Genomic DNA, 25,714 nt, shown 5'->3' on the forward strand with positions numbered 1-25,714 from the left:
TGGCAGTAATTGAAAGCAATCAGTCAGCAAGCATTTATTAAGTATGTTAGACAGCTGTGCTACCCACTGGGAATTCAAAGAAAGGCAAAACAGCCCCTGTCCTCTAATGGAGAGACAGGGAGCTCAACTATGTTTGTGTGAGATCTATGCAAGGTAAATTAGAGATCACCTCAAAGGTAGGGCCCTAGTGTGACTAGGAGTACTTAGGAAGAACTCTTGCAGAAAGTTAAATTTAAGCTTCTTGACTTGAACAAAAAGAGCAACTGAAAGTACTTTTGTATATGTGGGTTCTTTTTCTCTCCTTGAAGAAGAAAGCCAGGAAGCAAAGACCAAGACAGTGGTGTAGTCATGGTGACAGCCAATGAGAAGGCATGAGGTTGAAGAAAGGAGTGTCTTAGACAAGGAACTGCAAGGCCATGGCTCAGGATCTTATTTGAAAGTGAAGCTCTGGGGTGGCTAGGTGGCACAGTGGATAGAGCACTGTCCTTGCAGTCAGGAGTACCTGGGTTCAAATCCGGCCTCAGACACTTAATAATCACCTGTGTGGCCTTGGGCAAGCCACTTAACCCCATTGCCTTACAAAAAGAAAAAAAAAGTGAAGCTCACCCTTCTGGGAAGTATCTGGAAGCTGTTAGCTCTTAATTTGGTTAGTGACTAAGGTCCCTTTCAGTTTTAATGTACTGTATTTTTATGAGATAAAAATTGGATAACTGAATATTAAATTAGAATGACTGAATCTGTGATTTATTATTTGTTGATTTGTGTCTGTGGAAGGCAGTGTCTATACCGGGGTGGTATGTAGGCAGAATTATTTTCCTTGGAGGCAGAAGCGATAGATTTAACTGTGGGTGTAGTATGGGCAGACCCAGAGTTTTTGGCTTAATAATGAGACCAGAGTTTTTTAAAGAATTCCAGGAAAATTCATCTCTAGAAGTTGATTAATTTTCTTTTTATTGAAATCTAAGACTGACAATTTTAATTAGTTTAGTAAGAATATTTGATTATTTGAATAAAATGGAATCAAGTTTTGTTTTTTTAGCCATTCTTATTCAATACCTTTAGTTTTCATATCACTTCCATTCCCCAGGCTATCCCCAAAAGAAGATAAATATCAAATGCATGCTTATGTTTTGTGAAAATATATTTGTCTTGCTTACAAAATCAGTTTATACTTAAACCCTGCAGTATCTGTCAGGAGAGAGGTTATTAGTATGATCTTGCTTATGAAATATAAATTGAAAACTGCTCTGTTGCCTGTAGTATTTGAGAGCAAAACTGTGCTAGGGAGGAGAACCTTTTAAAGTAATGAAATTCTGTACATAAAGTTGTTCATTTCCTCAGTTGCTAATGTTATAAGATTAAATCATATGAAGCTTTATATGAAATTTGGTCTATAAAAACCACTTGTAGCTTTTTGTAAAAACTCACATTTAAACACTGCTGTTGTTTTTCTGTTTTTAAACTTTATTTCCTATCTGTCCTCTTTTCTGTTTAAATTAAGAATTCTCTTATTTTAAAAAAATTTAACTTTTTTTTAAACTTTGAATTTCAGATTCCCTCCCTCTGTTACCCATGTTGCCAACCATAACAACAAAACCCAAGAAAAATAAAGGAAAACAATAGGGTTTTTTGTCATCCAGGGTTCATTGGTTCTCTCTGTGGAGGTGGAGAGCATTTCCATTATGAGTAGAATTATAATATAAACAAAACTATTTTGCAATCCTCAGGTCTGATGCTCTGTGCTGTGCTCTAAAAAGAAGGAGCAAGTCTTGACTATTATAAATATTCATCATTTGGTTTTGGTTTTGGTTTCATTTATATTCTTGTCATGTAGATGGATTTTTTTTCTTTCTTGGTTCAGCTTTATTTTCTGTTAGTTTATCTTAAGTTTTTCTGTATCTACAGTGTTTTTTTTCTGATTCTTTGGTCTTGTTTTTGTGCCTTTGAGTGAGTCAGTACTCATTTCAACCCTAGTCATGTTGCTTTGGACCTTTCACCTAGGCCTCCCATCATCTGTAAATTGAGGGCATTACATTTGATAGTCTTTAAAGGGCCCTCCTGTAACTGTCATTAACCCAGAATGGAAACTGGAAACTGGTTTGTTTGTTGTTGGTTTTTTTTGCAAGGCAATGGGGTTAAGTGGCTTGCCCAAGGCCACACAGCTAGGTAATTATTAAGTGTCTGAAGCTGGATTTGAACTCAGGTCCTCCTGACTCCAGGGTCGGTGCTGGAAACTGTTTTTAAGTAACATTAATCTCTAACTTTGCATCATTTCCCCTTTCACTGCAGAGGATACAGGAACCATACTTTTCTGATGTCAGAGGATTGTGTATTTTTGATATATTATAATTTTTTCCTTCTTAAATAATAAATATAATAGCAAGATTAAGCTAGTAAAATCTGGCACATGTTACTGTAAAATTTTAAATCAAAAATATTTTAGTGTTGAAATAATTTTTTAATATTGAGATACTTTCAAAATGAATGTTTCCTACCCTTGAGTCTATCAATTAGGAGTATTGTTGTTTTATGTAGCTTTTACTTTGAGGAACTCAAGATGCTCTCTAGAAGAGGAAAATAACTAACAGGCTTTCTTAACCTCTTTCCTTTTATTTTATTTTATTTTATTTTTGCTAGGCAATGTGGTTAAGTGACTTGCCCAAGGCCACACAGCTAGGTAATTATTAAGTGTCTGAGGCTGGATTTGAACTCAGGTACTCCTGACTCCACTGTGCCACCTAGCCGCCCCTCTCTTTCCTATTATTAAGGCACTAGATGTTAAAATAGAACAACTTTAACTCTTGGTCTTTTTCCTATTTCTTTTGAATAAATGACTTTGTGAAGTTACTGTATTGTAATTTTAATATCCAAGTGGATTTGGGAATGTGGAAAAGGAGTTGATTAATGATGACAAGAGAGTGTGAAGCATGGAAAAAAAAGTAGGGAAATAAATCTTTGAGATTGTTAGAAAAAATTCTATATTTGTATTTGACTGGGTACCTGGTAGCTATTTAGTAGACTTTTGATTTTGGTTCTTGTTACTTTTTTCCTCTCTTAGGGTATTACCTTCCAAATGATGATGGAGAATTTTATCAGTTTTGTTATGTCACCCATAAGGGTGAGATTCGAGGAGCAAGTACACCATTCCAATTTCGAGCATCTTCTCCAGTTGAGGAACTGCTGACGATGGAAGATGAAGGAAATTCTGACATGTTGGTGGTGACTACAAAAGCTGGACTGCTTGAGGTTTGTTAGAAACTGAACTGTTATTTTTAAAAAGAGATTTATTATAAATATCGAGACAGTTCGGTATTATTGGGTAGAACAAAACCAGAATGATTTGAGTTTTGAAACCTACCATTTATTTGTAAAAAAGACAGTATGTACATCACACAGTTGTAAGAATCAAATGTAATGAGATAGCTAAGGCACTTTGTAAACTGAGAAGTGCTTTATAAATGTTTGCAAATATTGTCAAATATTGAAAGAAAAATGTTAAATTTAATATTTTATTCTATACATGTTATTTTAGGTCATGCTAAGAATTTTTTGATTTGAAATATAAGAATCTTTTAAGAAAGAGTAACCTAGGGGCAGCTAGGTGGCACAGTGGATAGAGTACTGCCCCTGGAGTCAGGAGGATCTGAATTCAAATATGGCCCCAGATATAATCACTTAACTGTGTGACCTTGGACAAGTCACAACCCCACTGCCTTGTAAAACGCCCCCCCCCCCCCCAAAGAAGCAATTGCCTAGCAAATTCAGGGAGTAGTTTACTTATCAGGTAGCAACCACTATTATTTTCTACTTTTTTCTAAGTGAAAATGTTATTGCTACTATAGAGAATAAAGCAATTCTCATTGAGAATAGAAATAAAATCATCACAGTAAGAAAAAATTGATCTTAGATCTTTTTTGGTATATGACTCTACAGCTTTCAGTAATAAAGTTCTATGAAAGAAATGGTTTCAAATAAAAGGCAATTTCTTTGACTTCATAGTCTAATAAAGGACCTTTTGAGGCAGTCACATTCAGTCCCCTCATTTTATAGATGAGGAAACCAAGACTGAGAAAGGAGTTGACTTTACCACACCATGAGTTCCTCAGACCCTTGAGTTGTCAGTCTTTCCACCATATATTTTGTGGTTTGGAAAGTGGAAGTATTTAAAAGCCTTTGTTCAGTTCCTGGGCAATCCTGGGGTGCCATTATCATTTGTCTTGGGGTGTTGGGGAAGCATTCCAGTATTTGAAAATGCCTTCTAAGCAGGACTTTGGTCTGTCTTTCCTAGACTACTGTGCCCTGGAAAGTGTGGTAGCAACCGTGGGTGAGCTGTCTAAAGACCGCCCAAAACAGTTTGAAGCACATACGGCAGGCAAGAGAGGTTCTGAGTGAATATATGAAGATATGAATAAAACAGATTGTTCTATTGGTTTATTTATCTATTGTGAGAGAGGAAGAGAGTTGTGCTTGCCCAGTCTCTGTCATCAAGTGGTTGTGAGAAGGCAGAGAAGTCTTTGTAGAAAGGGAAAGTTCCATTCGTAGGAAGTGCTGCTCAGGTTGGCATTCCCTTTCCTTGGTGAGATGAGCCGGAATTATTTGTGACCTGTGGGCTGCATTTTGGACAGCCTTGCTATAGGTGACTATTTTTTGTTAGGTCTTGGAAAGGGAGAAGCACAGGTCACCACCCTTCACATTTTCTTTCAACCCTAAGTCCCTTTAATCTTTGCCTAGCAGAGTAGTACTTGAATTACTTATTTAACCTCAATCAAAATTATTTTCATATCTTGTCCAAAGTATTGTACGGAGTGCTGGGAGAGACAGTTAAATAACATAATGGTCCCTTCTTTCATGAAGACTATGATCAAAGATGATATAAACTGCACTAGGCAAAAAAAAAGTCAGAATGGCCTTGGGCAAGTCACTTAACCTGTTTGCCCGACAAAAAGATCCACTGGAGAAGGAAATGGCTAAACACCTCAGGAACTTTGCCAAGAAAACCCCATGGACTGTTGTAGTCCATGAACTCAGACATGACTGAACAGCAACCAAAGAAAGGTTGGAAGTATTTTGCAAGTAATTTTTTTTCTAGTTGTGTGTGTGTGATATGAGTTTGGAGGTTCTGGCTCTCCCCCGCATGGTCCTGGGCAGGCCACTTAACTCTCTGGGCCTCAGTTTCTTCAAATGTCAGATGAGGGCAGTGGACAATATGGCTTCTAAGTTTCCTTTCAGGTTTAAGATTCTGATCCTTTGATTCCTTTTGTTTTTATGATCACCTACATTACCCAACATATTTCTCCCTTCTAGAGAATAAAAAGAGGATAAAAAACCATTCAGTAAAACAAGCCCTCATTTCAGACCAGCCTGACCTTCTGCAAAGAAGCAGGGGGAATACCTTTTCATTTCCTTCTTTGAGGCCACCCTTGGTCAAGATAATAAAAGTAATAATTTAAAAAGATAGGTTCTTGCCATCTACTCAAGGGGACAATGCAGGTAGGTGTTTGCCACTCTGATCTGTAAGGGCAGTTTTGGTCTGCTCTGTTTCCAACTTGGGCTTGCTTTGCTCTCCTGTGTATCTTTGGGGTTCCCCCATATTCATGCCAAACTCTGCAGACCCCCTCTGGGACAGGTTTGAGAGCTCTGCCCACCATAACCTTCGTGGCATCAGGAAGGCAGCCCATTGTGGGCCCCTGATAGTCTCATAGTGGTTTCTTTCAGCTGTTTGGTCATTATTTTTTCCATTTCTGTTATCAGGGTCAGTGCAGTCTCCTTTTCCTGAGTCTACTTCCTTCATTTTGTACTAGAGTCTTCCATGCTTCTTAGGTGGTGTTATGCTCATTATTTCTTCTGCTTCATTACTTGCATTTACTTTGTTTCTTTTCTTTGCTGCCTCAAAAGGTGCTGTTTTAAATATTTGGGTATAGTGTGGAGCTTTTCTTTTGGTCATTGACATCCTGGAGTATAGGCCTATTTGCATGTAATTTTACTTTCAACTTAAAATTGTGGAAAATAGACATCTCCCCCTTATAAAAAAACCAGTGGAAGATGTATTTTTGTGGAAATATATAAGACCTAAGAAAACTAGAAGAAACTAATATTTTTCTTGGGAATCCTTGCTTTTCTCTCCCCCTCCCACTCCCGAAATTCCTGTCTTATCTAATATAAATAAATTTAACTTTTATAGGGTGGCTAAAACATTTTGTAGTGACAACTGCTTAATGATCAAGGTTTTTAGCCTGGTATTTGATAGTTCGTCAAAGACTGAAACAAACCTTCCCTCTTGAAGAATGTTGTTATGGCTGATATTGCACAGCTTGTTGGGTCCTCCTTAGACCACCCTCTTAGTAGCTTAATAACTCTACCAGACTCCTACTACAGTTTTGGCATTTAATCCTTTTGATGCTTATTTCTTTCTGCTTCTCCTAAGTAATTGTGTGAAGTGGCAAAGAAATTTGGAACTGTTGACTTTCTGGGTAGAAAATATCCTTCTGTGTCCTTCTCTAAATTCCTTTTAGAATGTCAGCCTGGAATTAGAATCACCAAAGTTACATGGGCTTGTATTTTAGAATTGTCTATATTTTTTTAAACTGATAAAGTCAAATCACATAGTTTATGTACGTGTAAGCCATAGGGTGATCATCCCACCATAGTTCCCCACAGACCAATCAATCAGCCTATAAACCCTTCCCCACTCAACCCTATGGAAATGTAAGCTTTTGGAAGCTACAAATTTACTATTTTTTTCTTTCTCATTTCCCAGTTCCTAGCATATTGTGTTCCATACAATCTAAGCAATTATCATGTGGGACAAGGATGCAAAGAATATAATAACACAGTTCCTATTCTATGGGAAGCTAGTCTGTCAGGGAGAACATAGGAACACAGTTAAGTCAATACAAAACTAAATATGTATGGAACAGATCATTTGTGGAAGGGATAGTTCTGATGGGGAGCCATGTTCAGGAAGGAACTTGTAGAGTCAGAAACACCAGGTGATAGCCAGATGACCGGCTCTGACTAGAGACTAAAAAGAATAAATGACCCTGGAGAAAGTGTTTACCTGTCTACTGGCCCCTGCTCCCACAACTGTCACTTGGGAGCCCTGGGAGAGAGGAACCTAAGGGCCTTCAACCCTAAAGAACCTGCACGACTTGCAGACCTTTCCTTCTGGACAAGGAAGTCTGAGGCAGCTCCAGGCAGCCCCTTTCTTCTCCTCCAGGCTCTTGGCAGGACTTCATGCTTTCCCCTGCCTTTTTAGCTCTCCTCATTAGAATCAAAGCTCCTGGAAGACAGGCCCAGGCCTTTGTTTCACTTGTATCTGCATCCACATCACAAAGCCTGCTCAGAGTTGATGCTTAAATGTCATTAGGACAGAGATTTTCTGGAAAAGATGGTTGACACATGAGTGTGAGCGAGGGGGCTGATAGGGATCGTGGAGGGCACAGGAGCCAAGGGGCATACACCCCCAGGTAGGATGCTGGCCCCTGCTGCTGCCAGCTTACTTGTACAGAGCGGGCTCAGTACTCTGTAGTCCTTTAATCCTCCCAGCTGTCCTACTGGTATAAGCCCTATTACAGATAAAGAAAGTGAGGCACGCAGATGCTCAGGATCACACAACTGTAGTGTCCCAAGTGTATGAGACTGAATTTAAATTTGGTAGGCCCTGGGCTCTCTCCACTGCACCACTGAGCTTCCCCTCAAACAGTTCTTGGACCAGAAACCAAATTTGTTGACCTCAAATTGCTGCTTTTACTTTACTATGCTGTTTTCCAGTTATTTCGTCAATAAGATGAAGAAATTTTTGTTTGTATTTTCCTTCTGCCAGTTGAGGCTGCCTTCAAATTTGCTACCCAGGGATATGTCATATTATTGATAAAAATGGATCCCTTTAATATGGAAGTAGGGGAAAAATAGAAATCCTGTGAACAATGATTTTCCAGTATTTAAAGATCATACACATTTTTCCCATGTGGTAAATGTCAATTTATGTACACTCTGACATTTCTCTTCCCCAGGGGGTTTAAATAAATAAATGAATAAATTTCCAAGGAGTGCTTTGCTTTTTTCATCAGATCAAATGAATGCAAACTACAAAAAGCTGAACACATTGGTAAGCAGAACAGAGAGGATAACTTTTGGTTTGGGTCACAAACATCACTTAAAGAAAAAGTGCCTCAAACTTAAGACTTTCTCTGACTTCTGTCATTGGAACAAGGATATCGACATAGGCTCTCACCAGCTCTGTTTTAGTCCTAAACTTATGGAAGGGAGGTGTCTTGTGGGAAAAGAGGTTTTTTTGTTTTTAAATGGGAGAGAATAAGTAAGAAGTCTATAGTTAAGGCTGAAAAATCTCTCCTTTGATGTAAACTTTTTGTTGTTTGTGCTAATTTTCCTATGGTTTTAGGCATTGTAAAACACAATTAGAAATATTGAGACCATACAGAATCTTGTCTGTGTATATGTATGATGAATTGTCTTCATAGAGAAGAAGAGAGAAAAATAAGACTAAGCCTGAACCCTTGGAGATAGCAAGCTTGAGAGTGAACTATCAGGGAGGAGTATTCAGACAAGAGGAGAATCAGTAGATAGCCAGGCTTTGGAAGTCAAAGGAGAAAGATTCCAGAGGAGGAGATTGCTAGTTATTTGGAAAGCTGAAGATAGATCAGAACTCAGTAACTCTCTCTCTTTTTTTTTTTTTTTTTTTTTTTTTAGGTTTTTGCAAGGCAGATGGGGTTAAGTGGCTTGCCCAAGGCCACACGGCTAGGTAATTATTAAGCATCTGAGACCGGATTTGAACCCAGGTACTCCTGACTTCAGGGCCAGTGCTTTATCCACTGCGGCACCTAGCCACCCCAGTGCGCCACCTAGCTGCCCCACTGCGCCACCTAGCTGCCCCAAACTCAGTAACTCTTACTCAGCTCAGTAAGAATTCTGAAAAAAGAAGTTTCAGAGACAGTATTGGATCAGAAGCCATATTCTATATGCCAAGAGGCTGAAGAGTCAGTAATTGAGGTAGTAGAGATGATGAGTATAGACTCCTTTGAATTTTAACATATTTTCCCCAGTTGCATTAAAAACAATTTGTTAACCTTCAATTTTTGTAATTTTGAGTTCCAAATTCTCTTCTATTTCTTCACCTATCATTGAGAAGATAAGCAGTTTGATAAAGGTTATACATGAAGAACATATTTCCATATTAGTCATATTGTGAAAGAAAACACAGATCAAAAAATCTCCCAAGAAAAATAAAGTAAAACTATGCTTTAATCAGCATTTAGGTTCCATTTGTTCCTTCTTTGGGAGGGGTATAGCAATTTTTCATCAGAGGTTCTTGATAATTGTCTTGTATCTTTGAATTTCCAGAAATCTCTTAAGTCACTCACAGTTGCTCATTGTCTAATTGGACAATATTGCTATTATTTTTGTATACTGTTCTTTTAGCTCTGCTTACTTCCCTTTGCAACAGTTAATTCTTTGCCACTACAAAAAGAGTGCTCTAAATATTTTTGTACCTATAGATCCTCCTTCCCTCCTTCCCCTTTTCAAAAAAAAACTCTTTGGAAAACAAAAACTATAGTCCTTTGGGTGTAGTTTCATATTACTTTACAGAATGGTTGAATCAGTTCGTAATTCTAGCACTAGTTCATTAGTGACCCAATTTTCCCACATCCTCTCCAACATTTGTCATTTTCCTGTTTTGTCACCCTAGCCAGTCTAATAGGTATGAGGTGTGGTACCTTTGAGTTGTTTTCATTTGCATTTCTCTAATTGATAGTGATTTAGAGAGGCAGCTAGGTGGCGCAGTGGATAGAGCACCGGCCCTGGAGTCAGGAGGACCTGAGTTTAAATATGGCCTCAGTCACTTAATAATGACCTAGCCACTTAACCCCATTGCCTTGTTAAAAAACTAAACTAAACTAAAAAAAGTGATTTTTTTAATAACATTTTTAAATATGACTAGAGCTAGTTCTTTGGCCATTTATCAATTGGGGAATGACTTTATTATTATAAATTTGACTCATTTTTCTATATTTTTTGATGGATGAAATCTTTATTAGAGAAATGTGCTATAACACCCCCCCCCATCTCCTCAAGTTTCTACTTGCCTTTTAATCTTAGCTGCATTGGTTTGTTTGTGCAAAAACAGTATAGACTCCTTTGACAAGAATATAGGTGTATCGTTTGAAGGGGATTGGGAAAGAGAAAGGGGTGTTTTAAGGTACTGAAGGGGAAATGAAGGAACTTAGGACAGCTAACCTCAACTTTTGTAAAAGAGAAAGGTTATTTTCTAAGTTAGGGAGGATGGAGTGGAGTTGGGATGTAAGTTTTCTTGCCCTCATTTTAGGTAGTGTGGTTGCTGATCAGTGATGTGGTCGCTGATCAGTGATGAATGAAAGGCCCAGAACTTTTTGAGTGGATCCAGTTTGTTGTTTGTTTTTTGTCTAGTAGCTTGGGAGTGGAATAGAAAAGGAAGATGGTGGTGGTGGTGGTGGGGGGTAGCCTCATGCTGAGGACTGAAATGTGAACAGCAGGAATGCCCTGCCCAGGGTGATGCCTTATCAAATGGGCTAATGGTAGGGACTTGAGTCTTTGAAGGCAGAAAAGTGACCTGGGCAGGGTCAATAATTAGGGAAAATAGGTAAGAATTGGGAGATGGGAGGTGATAGTGAGGAAGAAGAGCATTTGTGAGTGTTAGATCTTGCAAAGAGAATTGGGGAGGAGGGGTTCTACAGTGGCATCACTTCTTTGTATAATGTAGAAGAAATAGAGGAGTTTGTATCCTGACATGTTAATGTGTTGAAAGGGCCATTACCAACAACCCTAGAATCTACATTTTGGTGGGGATGCTCAGCTGAATAAAGAATTCACTAAGAAAGAAGTGAGAATGATCTAAAACTCAGATGACAGCAGTAAGAATCCAGAGAAGGTGAGGACGATGGATGACCAGAGCTTCCTAAGAGGAGAGAGAGAGAGAGAATGCTGAGGAATGATGGTGGGAGGGTCTAGAAGGGGCAGAAAGGAGTGAGAAGTATGTTTCCTGGCCATGTACCTAGCAGGGCAGGAGAAAAGAATTAGGCAAGGGTCAAGTTCCTATTATGTAGAAATGCTTAACAGATAATTCTAGTTTATAGTGAGATTAACTCTGAAGCCCAGACAGATTACTGTAGAAGTTGTTGATGACTTAGCACTTAGTTAGAGATCCTGGAATCCTGGATCCAGAACCACAAGGTACCTCAGAATCCATTTGGTCCAGCTTTGTAGATGAAAGAGCTGAGGTCTGGGAAAATCAACAGATTTGTCCGAGGACACAGAAAGAAGTCAGAGGTGGGACATCCACCCAGGTCCTCTCTGTCTAGGACTGGTGCTTACTCCCCTGGGCCTGTACTTTTCCATTTGTCTTGTGCAGTGCAACTTTCCAAGGGGATTGGCTCCATTGATTGGCACTAAAATGATGCTAATGTCTGTCCTTGTGAAGCCTTCCCCTTTTTGAGGTCAGGAGTGGGGATCAATGTTGACCCTTTTGAGAGGGGTCTCTTAGCCCTGTGTTGAGATCATGATATCCTGAGAGATGTCCTGGTGGAGTCAGGCAGACCTCCCCAACAATCAGGTGGTAGAGAAGGTGCTGATCTGTATAGGGGGGTAGAATTTACTTACAGGGAGTGAGCCTGCTCCATCCTTGAAGTAGAATTGAATATTCTTGAGGGCCATGATGGCTTAATTTTAGAATTTAGAGTTAAAGTCACTCAGAATTAGGATTAATGTAATGGTGCCTTGTATTTAAAAGGTTCATTTATAATTGTTTGATTGAATCAAATCTGCCATGACCCTATCATTTTGCTTGACATATATAGACATATTCTGATGTCTTTTTTTCCTTCAGTATATATACATTACTGTAATTAATAACAATTTTTTGCCAATGCCAAGATGGGGGAGCAGGGGGGATTATGGAAGGATTTTTCAAATGAGGGTTGGTCAAAGTTTTTTTTGGCATAAAGAAAGCAGAGACTGTGCTATTAGTTTTCCATTCACTTACAGCAAAACTGCAAACTTCAGAAAATCTTAAACTGTAAATTCATAGTAGATTTCTTTGTTTTATAGTTCAAAATTGAGAAAACAATGAAAGAAAAAGAAGAGCTGCTAAAGGTCACTGCTGTCCTAGAGAAGGAAACTTCACAGCTCAGAGAACAGGTTGGAAGCCTGGAAACAGAACTCAGCAATGAAAAAGAGAAATGTGACCAGCTGCAAGCAGAGCGCCAGGTCAGTTGTGGGACCAATTGGTGAGGTGTCCACAGCCATCTTTTCCAAGAACCATATAGATTGGGTAAAAACCAGCTCTGGGAAAAAAGTCACCCTTAAGATAGTAATTTACACAAGAATAGATCAATCCTTATTAAACTTCTGCCGTGGTTCCTTTTATATTTTATAATGGTTAAAATATTTCACACTTGTTACAGGGCTTACTAAAGAAGTTCATCACAAGTGTTTCTAGATGTTTTGACAGTAATTGAAGCATCCAGAAGAATGAATTTTTTTCCTTTTTTGGGGGAAATATTATGAACTTTTAACACAGTAAGAAAAGGGATCATAAAAAAACAATTAAAACCAATTGCTTTTCATAAAAAAATTTCGTGAATTAACCTAGGAAGTGGAAAAAAGAGAAATGGATTTTTTGTAATTTTTGACCATAAAAATGAGGTTGAAACCTGGAATTAGGTGGATGCCTAATTAAAACTTTATTGCTTAGGTTCTATTAAAACTGAAAAATACAAGAAAAGTAAGGAATGGCTTCATCAAGGCCAGATCAAAGCCATCATATCTGTTTTTAAGTTGGAAGAACAATGAATAAATGTTAAAGTTTACAAAACTTGGGTGCCATTATTATACAAATACTGACTTATTTACTATTTTTAGAACACAGAATGACCTTTTAGATAATAAATGACATTTGGAAGAATATTTAGAAAAAGAATGGCTTCTGGGGGCAGCTAGGTGGTGCAGTGGATAGAGTACTGGCTCTGGAGTCAGGAGAACCTGAGCTCAAATCCCACCTTAGACACTTAATAACTACCTAGCTGAGTGACTTTGGGCAAGTCACTTAACACCATTACCTTGCAAAAGAAAAAAGAAAAAATGAAAAAGAATGGCTTGAAGAATCTATGAAAATTTCAGAAACATTCCTTCAGTCTCTTGTGCAATTGCCTGATTGGAGGCAGAATATAGTTTATGTTCTTCCTCTCTCCTGCAGTGGGATGACTTTAGTTTACTACTTTAAACAATCTCATCTTCTGAATCTTCTTTTAATTTTGTAGAAATGATAAAGGACATTTGAAGACTTGAAAATTTTACAGAGTAGGTATATATAATATCTGATTTATTTCCTCACAACAACCTTATGAGGTTAGATTTGTAGGTATTTTATCCATGAGGAAAATTGAGGCTCCACTAAGTTAATTGATTTCCTGAGATCAGTGCCAGAGGATTTGCATTTGTTCCGACTTGATATGAAGTCCAAACTGGTCTTCACAGAAAGATGCTACCTATTTAGAGACCTCAAGAATTCGATATCATTTAGGCAGAATGAAACATTGAGTAAATTTATTTACTAAGGCAATCTTTTTTTCTTACTTTCATTACAAATTTAGGCCTGTACTCTATGCGAAAATATTTTGACTTTTTTCCCTTCCTGAGACGTTATGAATTTGTATATAAGAACTGAAAATTTTTTTTAATGACAGATTTTATTTATTTACAAATTTACTCCATTCTTGCTTCCCACCCCCCACAGAAGGCAGTCTGTTAGTCTTTACATTGTTTCCATGGTATGCATTGATCTAAGTTGAATGTGATAAGAAAGAAATCATATCCTTAAGGAAGAAAGATAAAGTAGAAGAGATAGCAAAATTGAATAATAAGATAACAGTTTTTTTCCCTAGGTTAAAGGTAATAGTCTTTGGTCTTTGTTCAAACTCCACAATTCTGTCTCTGGATACAGATGGTATTCTCCATTGCAGATAGCCCAAAATTGTCCCTGATTGTTGCACTGGTGGACTAACAAGGCCATCAAGGTTAGGCATCCACCCCCATGTTGCTGTTAGGGTGCACAATGTTTTTCTGGTTCTGCTCATCTCACTCAGCATCAGTTCGTGCAAATCCTTCCAGGCTTTCCTGAATTCCCATCCCTCCTGGTTTCTAATAGAGCAGTAGGGCTCCATGACATACATAAACCACAGTTTGTTCAGCCATTCCCCAACTGAAGGACATTTACTTAATTTCCATTTCTTTGCCACCACAAATGGCTGCTATGAATATTTTTGTACAAGTGATGTGTTTACCCTTTTTCATCATCTCTTCAGAGTATAGACCCAGGAGTGGTATTGCTGGATTAAAGGGTATGCACGTTTTTGTTGCCCTTTGGCATAATTCCAAGTTGCTCTCCAGAAAGGTTGGATGAGTTCAGAGCTCCACCAACAATGTATTAGTGTCCCAGATTTCCCACATCCCTTCCAACACCGATCATCTGGTCATATTGGCCAGTCTGTGAGGTGGTACTTTAATTAATGTTTTAATTTGCATTTCTGTAAAAAGTAATGATTTAGAACAATTTTTCATATGACTATGGATTGCTTTCATTTCCTCATCTGTAAATTGCCTTTGACCATTTGTCAATTGGGGAATGGCTTTTTTTTTTTGAAAATTTGACTCAATTCTCTGAATATTTTAGAAATGAGTCCTTTGTCGAAAATATTAGTTGTAAAAATTGTTTCCCAATTCACTACATTTCTTTTGATCTTGGTTACAGTGGTTTTGTCTGTGCAAAAGCCTTTTAATGTAATGTAATAAAAATCATCTAGTTTGTTTTTAATGATGTTCTCCATCTCTTCCTTGGTCATAAACTCCTTCCCTTTCCATAGATCTGACAGGTAAACTATTCCTTGATCTTCTAGTTTGCTTGTAATATTGTTTTTTTATGTCTAAATCCTGTATCCATTTGGATCTCATCTTGGTATAGGGTGTGAGGTATTGGTCTAATCTAAGTGTTTCTTCCATACTAACTTCCAATTTTCCCAACAGTTTTTATCGAAGAGAGAGTTTTTATTCCAATAGCTGAACTCTTTGGGTTTATCAAACAGTAGATTACTATACCCATTTCCTGCTATTGCACCTAGTCTATTCCACTGATCTACCACTCTCATTTCTTAGCCAATACCAGACAGTTTTGATGACTGATGCTTTATAATATAATTTTAGATCTGGTAAAGCTAAGCCACCTTCTTTTTCATTCTTTTTTCATTGAATCCCTGAAAATTCTTGACTTTTTATTTCTCCATATGAATTTACTTAAAACTTTTTCTCAGTGATTAAGTAATTTTTTGGAACTTTGATTGGTTAGGGCACTAAACAGTTTAGTTTTGGTAGACAGGTTTAAGTTTTAATTTAATTTGCTTGAAGATTTTTGGAACACCATGTCTAGGGACCCCTTGGTTTGTGCTGTCAACTTTTTATTAGAAAATTGTTTAGACATGAAACAGTTCTAAATGTAGTAAGAGAACTGGTGATGATTCTTTTCATTAAATTAATAATTTTTAAGGGAAAAAATTAGTATCTTAAAATAATTATTTTCTAATTACAAGGTAACCCGTCTGGATGTTTATATATCCAGTGTTCTTCAATGTTGCATGAGACTTTCCCTTAAAGTGTTAGTAATTCAGTACTGTCTGCCATACAAATATGCATTACAAATGGTTTAGAAAGGAAAAACAGTGAATTGAGAACCAAACTTCCCTCCTCAGAGCTTTGCTGTCCATCAGTAAAGGGGCTGAGGTAAGAAATGTGCCTACAGTGGCTGCTCCTTCCTTCAGTGGCAAGAATCCAGTTGTTACTTTAAATCCTGAGGACAGTTGCGAGGACAAACCTGCTTAAAGATGGCTCTTGGTGGAATTTGGCAACTCGTTGATTAGTAAAAAAAAAAAAAGAAGGGTGAGGGGAAAACATTTCTTTTGAATTTTTCTTCTCCATTTTTATGAGGAAGCAACAGAAAGTGAGTGATGTCATGTGGTTAGTGTGATACAAAATATATCTTCTGGTCTCTATTTCAGGAAGCTCTTTTAGACCTGGCTTTTTTGTATTTTTAAAATGATTTGTATTAGTTATTAATTGAAGCTTATTATTAATAGAAGAAGTTATAGTTTTGGGGGATTATACTCATTATCACCTTGAACAAAACCACAGACCTTGTTTGACTTGGACCAAAGTGATCAGGCAAAGAAGATAATATTTTTCAGAGAGCCTACATATTCTCCTCCTAAAGGGGGGGACTTAGGGCAGCTCTCCTCAAACTAGTGAGTTTTTTTTTTCAAAAGGCCACAGAGTAGAAGCTCGAGAATGTTAAAGCCAGGAAACAATTAGAGAAGTTCTGTCAGCATTTTAAGGTCTGCAGGTAAGGAGTGATATTTGGAATAAAATAAAATGAACAGCCACACACATTTTAGCAGCCCTCCGATTGCTCATTTTTAAATTAAGAGGCCGGAATAAATGAGTTGCAAGATTGGTTCCATTTCTAAATTGTTAGAATTTTGGTGTGAGTCCTTAAGACTCCCCTATTCAGTATCTTTTTTTTTTTTAAAAGGAAACAATCAGATGCATTGTACATTTAGAGGGTCTTAGGATTCTGCTAGGCAGCAGTAGGGATCGAAGAGTGAGGGATGATGTAGCAGTGTCCTCTGGAGCACCAAAAAGGTGCTGAGACCCCAAAGGAGATTCTTTTTTTCTTGGTTAGACCCACCCAGTAAAAGTCATCTTTCTGTCTCCAGCCACCATTGGGGCTTGGGATCCTTTGCTGTTCTTTGACTAGATACAACAGGATCCTGATTAATCAAATAAGGAATCCTGTAAACTGATCATATGCACTCATTTTTGCACTCTTTGAAGTCACATTTATGGGAAATTTGGTTTTCATTTCCAACCCAATGAAAATATGCAGTGTGATTTCAGAGAATGCCATCACTTTGGGATTGTGTAGTCACACTAATTAGGACCTGACTGTTGTATCAGTAATGTTGTCTAGGGGGAATCCAGCATCCTCAGGACTCAGGATCATTGCTATTTGGCTTCTTGTTGCTGCTCTGGTCCTTGAGTTGACAAGAATTCTTGATTCTAGGGACCCTGGAGGGGAAACCTCAAACCAGATCTTAACCTCCAGATCATGCTCTTCAATCTAACATTTCTACATAATCTTTCTTACATATTAAGGGGCCTTTTATCTTGCTATTTTCTAACCTGAAACTCTCCTAACCCACACACCTTTGCCATCCCACCAGCCTAGATTCTTCATTTTCTCTTGTATGTCTAATACTTATTACTACTGCCATATCACGATTCATCTTCATGAAGCCTTCCTCTCCTAACTGCACGAGACAACTTTCCTGTCTCTCTAAATTCCTTTATATATCTTCAGTCTGTTCCGTGTAATCCACCACTTGTTGTAGGTGTTCTTGTCTTGTTTAATTAGAGCACGCCTAATAGATCTTCTCTCTGCAGCTTGACCATAAGCTCTGTGGGGAGGAAGCTGATCTTTTTTTCCAAATCATTCATTGTCCTAATGGCAGCTTTTTACAGATGTGACTCATAGCAGGTACTCAGCATACACTTGACAGTCATATTACAAATTCACTTGATAATCATATTTCTATAAAATGGAAAAAAAACTCAGTATTCCTCATCTGGTTCCTTTTTGGTTTGCCCTAGTTTTTCTTTAGGATGGTAATATAGCCTATGTTTTTATACTTGTTAAAGGTGATTCATATAGTTGACCCATATAACATGCATTTGCATTCATTTATTACATTAGAGTTAGTTTTATATTACTAAGTTTATTTCATGTGTCTAGTATGTTTAGCCTTGGAGGAGGAAATTGCAAACCACTCCAGTATCTTTGCCAAGAAATCCTTTGGACAGTATGGTTTGTAGGCTTACAAAGAGATGAACTTTCTGAATAACAATAAATATTTGGGAATTTGGGGCAACTGGGTGGTGCAGTGGGTAGAGCACTGGACTTGGAATCAGGAAAACTCATCTTCATGAGTTGAAATCTAGCCTTAGACACTAGTGACCCTGGGCAAGTCACTTCACCTTATTTGTCCAAGTTCCTCATTTGTAAAATGAGCTGAAAAAGAAATGACAAACCACTCTAGTGTATTTGCCAAGAAAATTCAAGATGTGGGGTCATGAGAGTTGGATGCCACAAATGACTCAGCAACAACTAAAAATATTTTTAGATTGGATTCTGAACCAGCTCATCTGATCTGCACCTCTTTTTACCTTTAGTTGTTATCCTAGGAGGGGAGATAGTGCAAATGGGAAGGATTGTTGGGGAAAGAGGTATTTTCAGAGATGAAGAAAATTAAAGTGGAATTGTAAAACTAAATAGCTGATGCCATTAATTAGACTTTAATTCATGTGGAGACATAAGATCGTCATTAGTTACTCAGAATTGGAAGAGAAAAAAGAATGAGCACAGTAGAATTTTCCAAGGCTTTGTTTATTACATAGGCATCCATGCTAACAAACTTACTGGGACACAATCTAAATAAGAACAAACTGCCATAACTAGGTTGTTGAGGTGTCAGTGCGCCACTTCTATCGATGAGTCATGCTTTGACCACTAAAATCTTCCACTTAAACAGTTTTGAAATGATTTAGAGCTTCCTTTTTACCAGACAGTCTTTATCATTTATAAGACTTGATTTTGGCAGGGTTCTGTTTATTAAGAATATAATGAAGATCATTACTGTCTTTCTATGTGCCTAATAATATTACTCTATGATATCAAGAAAACAGACATTAATCAGACAATGCTGTGTTGGGGAGAAATAGGAGATTTCTATCTTCAAGGAACTTTTAGTTCTCTTAGGTGAATAACACACCAACTGTTGATAGCTGTAATAATCATGTTGAATTAGAAAATAAAATACTTCCTGAGAGAGGTTCCATTTGTTAGATTTTCAAGGATGCCTGGAGGATGTAGGTGGCTGAGCATGCTGGACTCCAGTCCAACTGGTATTTTCTATTATATCTTCTCCTTTGGCCCCTTCTCCCTCCTATACCTTTTGAAACTCCTAGATTCCCTTTAAGACTCATGGACAACCCTCCCCATTCCCCAATCCCTCTTCCAGAGGCCTTTCTAGTTAGTGCTCCTCTCTCCATGAAGTTCCTATATATTCACTTTGTATCTGTTTTACAATGACTTATCCCCCAGGACAAATAAGCTTCTTGAGGCAGGGGATGGTTTTGGTTTTGCTTTTTTATTTCTAGTGCCTAACAGGTTTTTCATAATTGTTTAAATGCATTTTTTTAAAATTCAGTTTCATTTTATTTTCAGCTGAGATAGCAAGAGAAACAATTCCATCATAGATATGTGTAGTCAGGCAAAAATGATAACTATGTCCAAAAGAAATATTCTAAAATGTACACTTTTAAGTCAATTGCCTCTATCTAGAGTTGAGTAACGTGTTTTATCATGAGTACTCTGAAACTATGATTGGTTCCATTGTTTTGATCAGTATTTCTAAAACTTTTAAAGTTCTTTGTGTGTTATCTCATTCCCATCCCCCCCAACCCCCCCATCCCTTCTTTCTACTTGCTCACCATAAATGGTTCAGTCATTCCTCAGGTTAATTTCAAATTTTTTTGTCACTGTGAAAAAGAGCTGTTATAATATTTTTTGTATTGTGGATTTTTCCCTCTTTTATTTTGCGTTTTTCTCATAGTGATCGAACAATTTTTTCATATGACTTTTGTAGTTTCAATTTTTTCCTCCAAAAACTGCCAGTTCATATCCTTGGGTCATTTTTATCAATTGGAGGATGACTCCTATATTTATAAATTTCAGTCAGTTTCCTATGTAGTTTGGAAATGAGACCTTTATCAGATAAATTTGCTATAAATGCTATTTTCCCACTTACCTGCTTTAGATCTAATTTTAGCTGCATTTTTTTTGCTCGTGTAAAGGTTTTTTAATTTATCTAATCAGAATTGTTTTATTTCCTGTGAAGTTCTCTGTCTCTTGGCCTTAAATTCTTCCACATCTGTATATTTGATAATTATTTTTATAATTTTATATTTTATTTTATATTATATATTATTATATTATATTATATATTATTATATTATGTTATGTTATATTATATTATATATTATTATATTATATTATAATTATTTTCAGTTTATGATGTCACCCTTTATGTCTAAATTACACACATATTTAGAACTTGTTTTGGTAGATGGTGTTGAGAAGTTATTCTAGACCTAGTTTTGGCTAGACTGTGTTCCAGGATTTTCAGTAGTTTTTGTTCAGTAGTGAGTTCTTGTTCCCGGGAGATGGAATCTGTGGGAAAATGAATTTTTAAGATGCTTGAAAGAAGGAAGGTTACCAAAAGTTTGGCAAAAAGTCTCAAGTTTTATTGTTCCCATTGAAGAAAGATAAAGGCCAGTACCTGAAAACCACATATGTCATTGTTCCATTTCCACTGAATTTCTTTAAGAATGATCGTATGCATGGATTGAAGGCTATAGCTCTGTTATGCCCAAGTCTCAGGTTTGTCCAAAATCTAAGATCCCCTTGATATTTTTTTGAGGGTCAAAACAAAACCCACACACTTTTTATTTAGTAGAACAAAATGTCCCCCTGACAGTTCTTTGATAAGATGCTTCCCATTCACATAAAAATCAAAACTTAATTTGGTTAGAGGTTTTTGTCCCCTTGGAAGATGTCCATTGTACAGTCCCAATGGATGAGAGTTGACATTGAGATGATTGCATTAAGCTCTAGACCCTTACAGAACTTCCTGTGACTCATCCTCAAGCCAAGTTCAGCCGAACTATCCACATTAAGAAACTAGGTGGGCAGAAATATCTATTGTCCAGCCTGTGATAGACTATTCAGGATGTGCATGGACACTAAATATGGATTTCACATACAGAAGGAGAAGGGAATGTTTGGAGAATGGGAGGTTCCATAGGGCTTGCCCTGGTTTGGAGAGCAAGACCACATTTGTATCACAGAATGCATTAGATGTGGGATTCCTTTTGCTATGTTTGCAAGCAGTTTAGGCAATATTAGGATTAATTATTCTTTGAATGTTTAGTATACCTAATTACTCTGTTTGACCATGGAGTTTTTTTTTTTGGAAGTTCATGTTAGGGATTATTTGATTTCTTTTACTGAGATTAGGTTATTAAAATTCTCTTCTTGTTCAGGGTGTTTATATTTTCTAAATATTCATCCTTTTCATTTGTTTGTTGGTTTTACTTGTGTAATAATACATGTAATAGTTAAGTCACTAAACAGTTCTAGGATAAAAAATAATTTACAGAGGGAAGGTTCTAGAACTAAAAGAAATTGGGAAGGACTTCTGTGAAAGAGGAGATTTAATTTGGGACTTGAAGGAAGCCAGGAGGAAGGAGGTTATTCCAGACATAAGGAATGATCAATGAAAACACCTGGAGTTGGGAGACCAAAGTGGGCATCTAGGATGGTGAAGGGTATTGAGGCATTCTATGTGAGCCTTAGTTGAAGGAAGTGGGAATGTTCATCCTGGAGAAGACATGTTATTCATCTAAAAGCACAGACTTTTGCCACCTGGGTCAGTTTTTTCTGTCTAAGCTAGCCATGAAAACAATATTGATCTTTTTCTTCTAATGTCTGCCCTCTGCTGGAGAAAATGTTGAAATGATCCCAGTCTGGAGGACAGCTGGGGCATATGTAATAGAGTAGTTTCTAGAACCCATTTGGTAATGATTTAGGTGGCAAACTTGGTGTTCCAATTTATATTTTTAAAAAATTAATGTGACTTGATTTTTGTATTTGGAAATACCTTCCTGATTCTTGTAAACCCTTTTTGCACAGGGTTTTGTTGAAGCGTCACAAAATCTCAAGATGGAAAATGAAGAGCTTAAGAAAAAACACAGTGAAGCAACTTCAAAAGTTCTCCAATTAGAGGAGGATCTTGTGACTGTGACCCAGAGAGCAGCTACAAAGGAGACTGAGTTGGACAGGTATTGGGGACGTGCTGTTGACTTATTTACTTTCCAAAGTGCTTTCATCTCATTTAACTTACTTGGTGTTTTCTTAGTTTGAAAGACAAACTCAAAAAAGTAACACTTGAAAAAGAGCAGCTGGAATGTCAGTTGAAGACTGAAAAGGATGAAAAGGAACTCTATAAGGTAATTTTTTTTATCTTTCTCCTTAATAATTAAATTTGACATTTTAGAGAATTATGTGGCAGGCTTAATGTATGTAGTACTAATAAGGGTAATCTAGTTTTTTTAAATGGTAACTTAGAAATTCAAATCGATGTCACCCAGGGAGATTCTTCTTATTCCACCGATGTGATTATGTCTCAAGGTTTTTTGGGAGTTCCTTTTATTTTTTTTTTAAACCAGTATCTTTAGAACCTAAAATTGTAGCATCTTCAAGTTCTAAAGATTCAGACTTTAGAGATGATCTTGTCTGACTTTTTTGTTGCTACTATAGCTGAAAAAACTTGGGATCTTAGAAATGCAAAGATATTGTTATGGTTCTCTTGTTAGTGTATATAAGCAGGCTCCTCTGAATCAGCTCACATTTATAAAAGGTCGAAAGGGCTGTAGATCACTTTGTAGATTAACTCATATGGACTCAGTTGGATTCCCTTCTGTTTTACCAGATTGAGTTCTCTGTGTCATTGGGGAAAAAAAATTTTCATGGGGACAAATCTTTACTCTCTGTGGGTGGGTGTCTTTTTCAAGTCAATCAGTAATAACTAATACCAGTGAGGGAAGTGGATATTGAAGCTAAGGTGTTTTTATTTTGATCAAAAATGAAAGTGATTTTCTGGCCTATTGTTTTCATTTATTTAGATGACTGTTCTCAGAGCAGTCCCCTAAGGTTTCATAGTGACAGTAACAGTTGAGTCAAGATAGTGGTCATTGTGCTATTGTGGTTCTGAAATTTCCCCTAAAACCTGACTCAGAGGAGATGTGTTTGTCAGTGGGGGTTGGGAGTACAGGCTGACTCTGTGGTCTCATTCTTCAACCTAAGGCTTGGCACATCCCAGGAGCTTAATGAATACTGATTGGTTTATTTGATTGATTTGCTTCTGTGTACATATGTACACACACATACATACATACATGTACTTTCTTTTTAAAATTTATTGGCAAATGATGAAATTTCCAGGAAGTTTAAAGAGAAGATGATGGAAAAAATGATTCTTAGTTTTTTGAACTAAATGTTATTATGGAATAACTCCAGTATTGTCAATTGAAATGATATTTGTGTTTCTTTAAAGTGTGAAAACTTTATCAAGTTGTTTTTGTTTTAATATGAACAGCAAGTTCAGAAAGGGATTTTTTTGGTCTCTCTCTTACCCAACCTTAATGAGTGAATGGACATTGCCCATTTTTTTTGTTTCTTGTTCATTCAATTCTGTCATGTCTGACCTTCATGACATTTGGAATTTTCTTGGCAGAGAACCTGAAATTTTTAGCCATTTTCTTCTCCAACTCCTTTTACAGATGAGGAAACTGAGGCAAATAGAGTGAAGTAACTTGTCTAGTAATGTCTGAGGTCAGATTTAAACTCAGGTCTTCATGACTTCAGACACAGTGCTTTTGACCTAGTTGCCCTCATCAGACAGGATTACCTTTAGTTGAAATAGCTTAATTTGAGTTGGCAGTACAGATGTTCTTTTTTTCCCCTCCAAAGATTTTATTTATTTTGAGTTTTACAATTTTCCCCCTAATCTGACTCCCCCCCACCACAGAAGGCAGTTTGTCAGTCTCTCCATTGTTTCCATGGTATACATTGATCCAAATTGAATATGATGAGAGCGAAGTCATATCTGTAAGGAAGAAACATAAAAGTATAAGCGATCGCAAGATCAGACATAATATATCAGGTTTTTTCCTAAATTAAAGGTAATAGTCCTTGGTCTTTGTTCAAACTCCACAATTCTTTCTCTAGATACAGATGGTATTCTCCATCACAGATAGCCCAAAACTGTCCCTGATTTTTGCACTAATGGAAGTACAGATTTTCCATTGTGAATGCTTGAATTGTCCAGATGTTGGGGAGTGTACTTACCTAAAACATGAATGCTGGTAGAGAGACATAAACTGGAAAATTTATTTTAGGAAATGAAGAGGAAGCAGTTTTGCCTGGGAGAGTTTTCCTCTTTTCTCTTCTGGGTTGAGTACCTCCTTTCTCTTTCCTTATTTTCTCACTGATACAAGTTTTAAGGAAGACTTCAGAGGGTCACAAGTATTTTTGAGAAGGAAGCCCTCAGTGTTCTTGTCCCATTTCCTTGCAGGGAGCAGACCAGATTCTCTCTTTGTGTCTTGTTTTCTTTACTTCCTTGGCTGTTTCTCCAGGTTCCCTGCCCTGCACCCTAATGGGTTTTTGTTCTTGGCCAGCAGAGTTGATGTTCCTGAAACATAGTTTGGTCTTGACCAGGCTGCCAGCTGACACAAGAAGCTCCCAGGCTCTTCCTTTGCTTCTGGAAGAGTCTCTGTTCATAGAACCCCATCTCCTTCCATGGGGCAGCTCAACCACCACTGCCACACATGGCTTGTTTTCATTTGCCCCAGTTAGCTGGTAGTCTCCCCCCCCATGCCCCAATAATTACTTTGTATTAAAAAAAAGTATTGTGTACTAACTTAGAGGTGCATTGATTGTGTGGAAAGCAGTCTTTGAAGATGACTACAAATGGTTATTTTCTCTGTCTCCATCTCCAGTGCTTGGCATGCCCTTCATTTGTGGATTGAATGAAAGGAAGGAAACAAACCATGGGCATTTTCCCTCTGTTTTCACTTGCTGCTTTCCAATTCAAGAGATTCTTGGTTTTCTGTTTGAAATCCCAGACCACTTTCCCATGGATTCTGATTCTTACTCTACCTTCTTTGTATCTGTTTTTCAAAAAAGGACTGAAATCCAGGGCTCTCTTTTGGCAGAGGTTTCTTTTCTGTCTTCAGGTCCCTGCTTTCTCCTTCTCTGCCTTTGGCTGGAGTGTGGATGAAAGTGGCTTTGAGACCTCTGAGTGACTAGACCCGTGTTCTGGACCAGTGGCAACATGGAGATAATACCTCTCCAGGGTTAAATGAGATAATAGAACATTTCTGTTATTCTCTTATTCAGATTGTAAAGAGGAAATCTGGTAGAATAGGGATAGTGAGGTCTCAGAACAGCAAGACATTCTCAGGAAAGAGCAGGAAAGACTAACATGACTGTTGGGGAAAAAGACTCACGATGCTTTCCTTTCCTGTTGACCATTTCACTCAGCAGACTTCTATTAAACACTCTGTTGGACACGCTCAGGCCTGGGGCCACAAGACAGTGACAGGCTGCCCTCAGAGAGCTTTCTTCCGGAGTCTTCCTTTTCTGTAGTTGATAACCTGGCTTGGTCATTGTATGGATCAGCTGATGACCTGCTTGAAAATGCTTTGGAGAGGCTAAAGCTGGGTCCTCTGTCTGTGTGCAATTGTTCCTTCTCTCCTTGTGGACCTTGGCAGTGCTCGGCCCCTCCTTTTGGAGGGAGCTGAGTGATAGAGCCCAAACGTTCAGGTGTTGTCTGGGTTCTTGGCTTCCCCTTTGGATCTGTGGGCAGGTAACAGCCTCGCTGCTCCTTGTGTTCTCTAGCTCATGAAGGTTGTGGTAGGGAAATGAGTCTCAATTGGGAAG

General features: G+C 37.6%; 1 protein-coding gene across 3 annotated transcripts in view; it reads left to right on the forward strand.

The window, feature by feature from the left end:
- TAX1BP1 (Tax1 binding protein 1) overlaps positions 1 to 25,714 on the forward strand; it is a 69,711-nt gene that overhangs the window by 20,713 nt on the left and 23,284 nt on the right. For all 3 annotated transcript variants that reach the window (XM_074195553.1, XM_074195554.1, XM_074195552.1), the window contains exons 4-7: positions 3,059 to 3,246; positions 12,100 to 12,258; positions 21,905 to 22,053; positions 22,131 to 22,221. In XM_074195553.1, the coding sequence (XP_074051654.1) occupies positions 3,059 to 3,246; positions 12,100 to 12,258; positions 21,905 to 22,053; positions 22,131 to 22,221 (587 nt within the window). The remainder of the gene's footprint in view (positions 1 to 3,058; positions 3,247 to 12,099; positions 12,259 to 21,904; positions 22,054 to 22,130; positions 22,222 to 25,714) is intronic.

This window comes from Macrotis lagotis, chromosome 7 (assembly GCF_037893015.1).
Source record: "Macrotis lagotis isolate mMagLag1 chromosome 7, bilby.v1.9.chrom.fasta, whole genome shotgun sequence".
In the NCBI taxonomy this organism is placed as follows: Eukaryota; Metazoa; Chordata; class Mammalia; order Peramelemorphia; family Peramelidae; genus Macrotis; species Macrotis lagotis.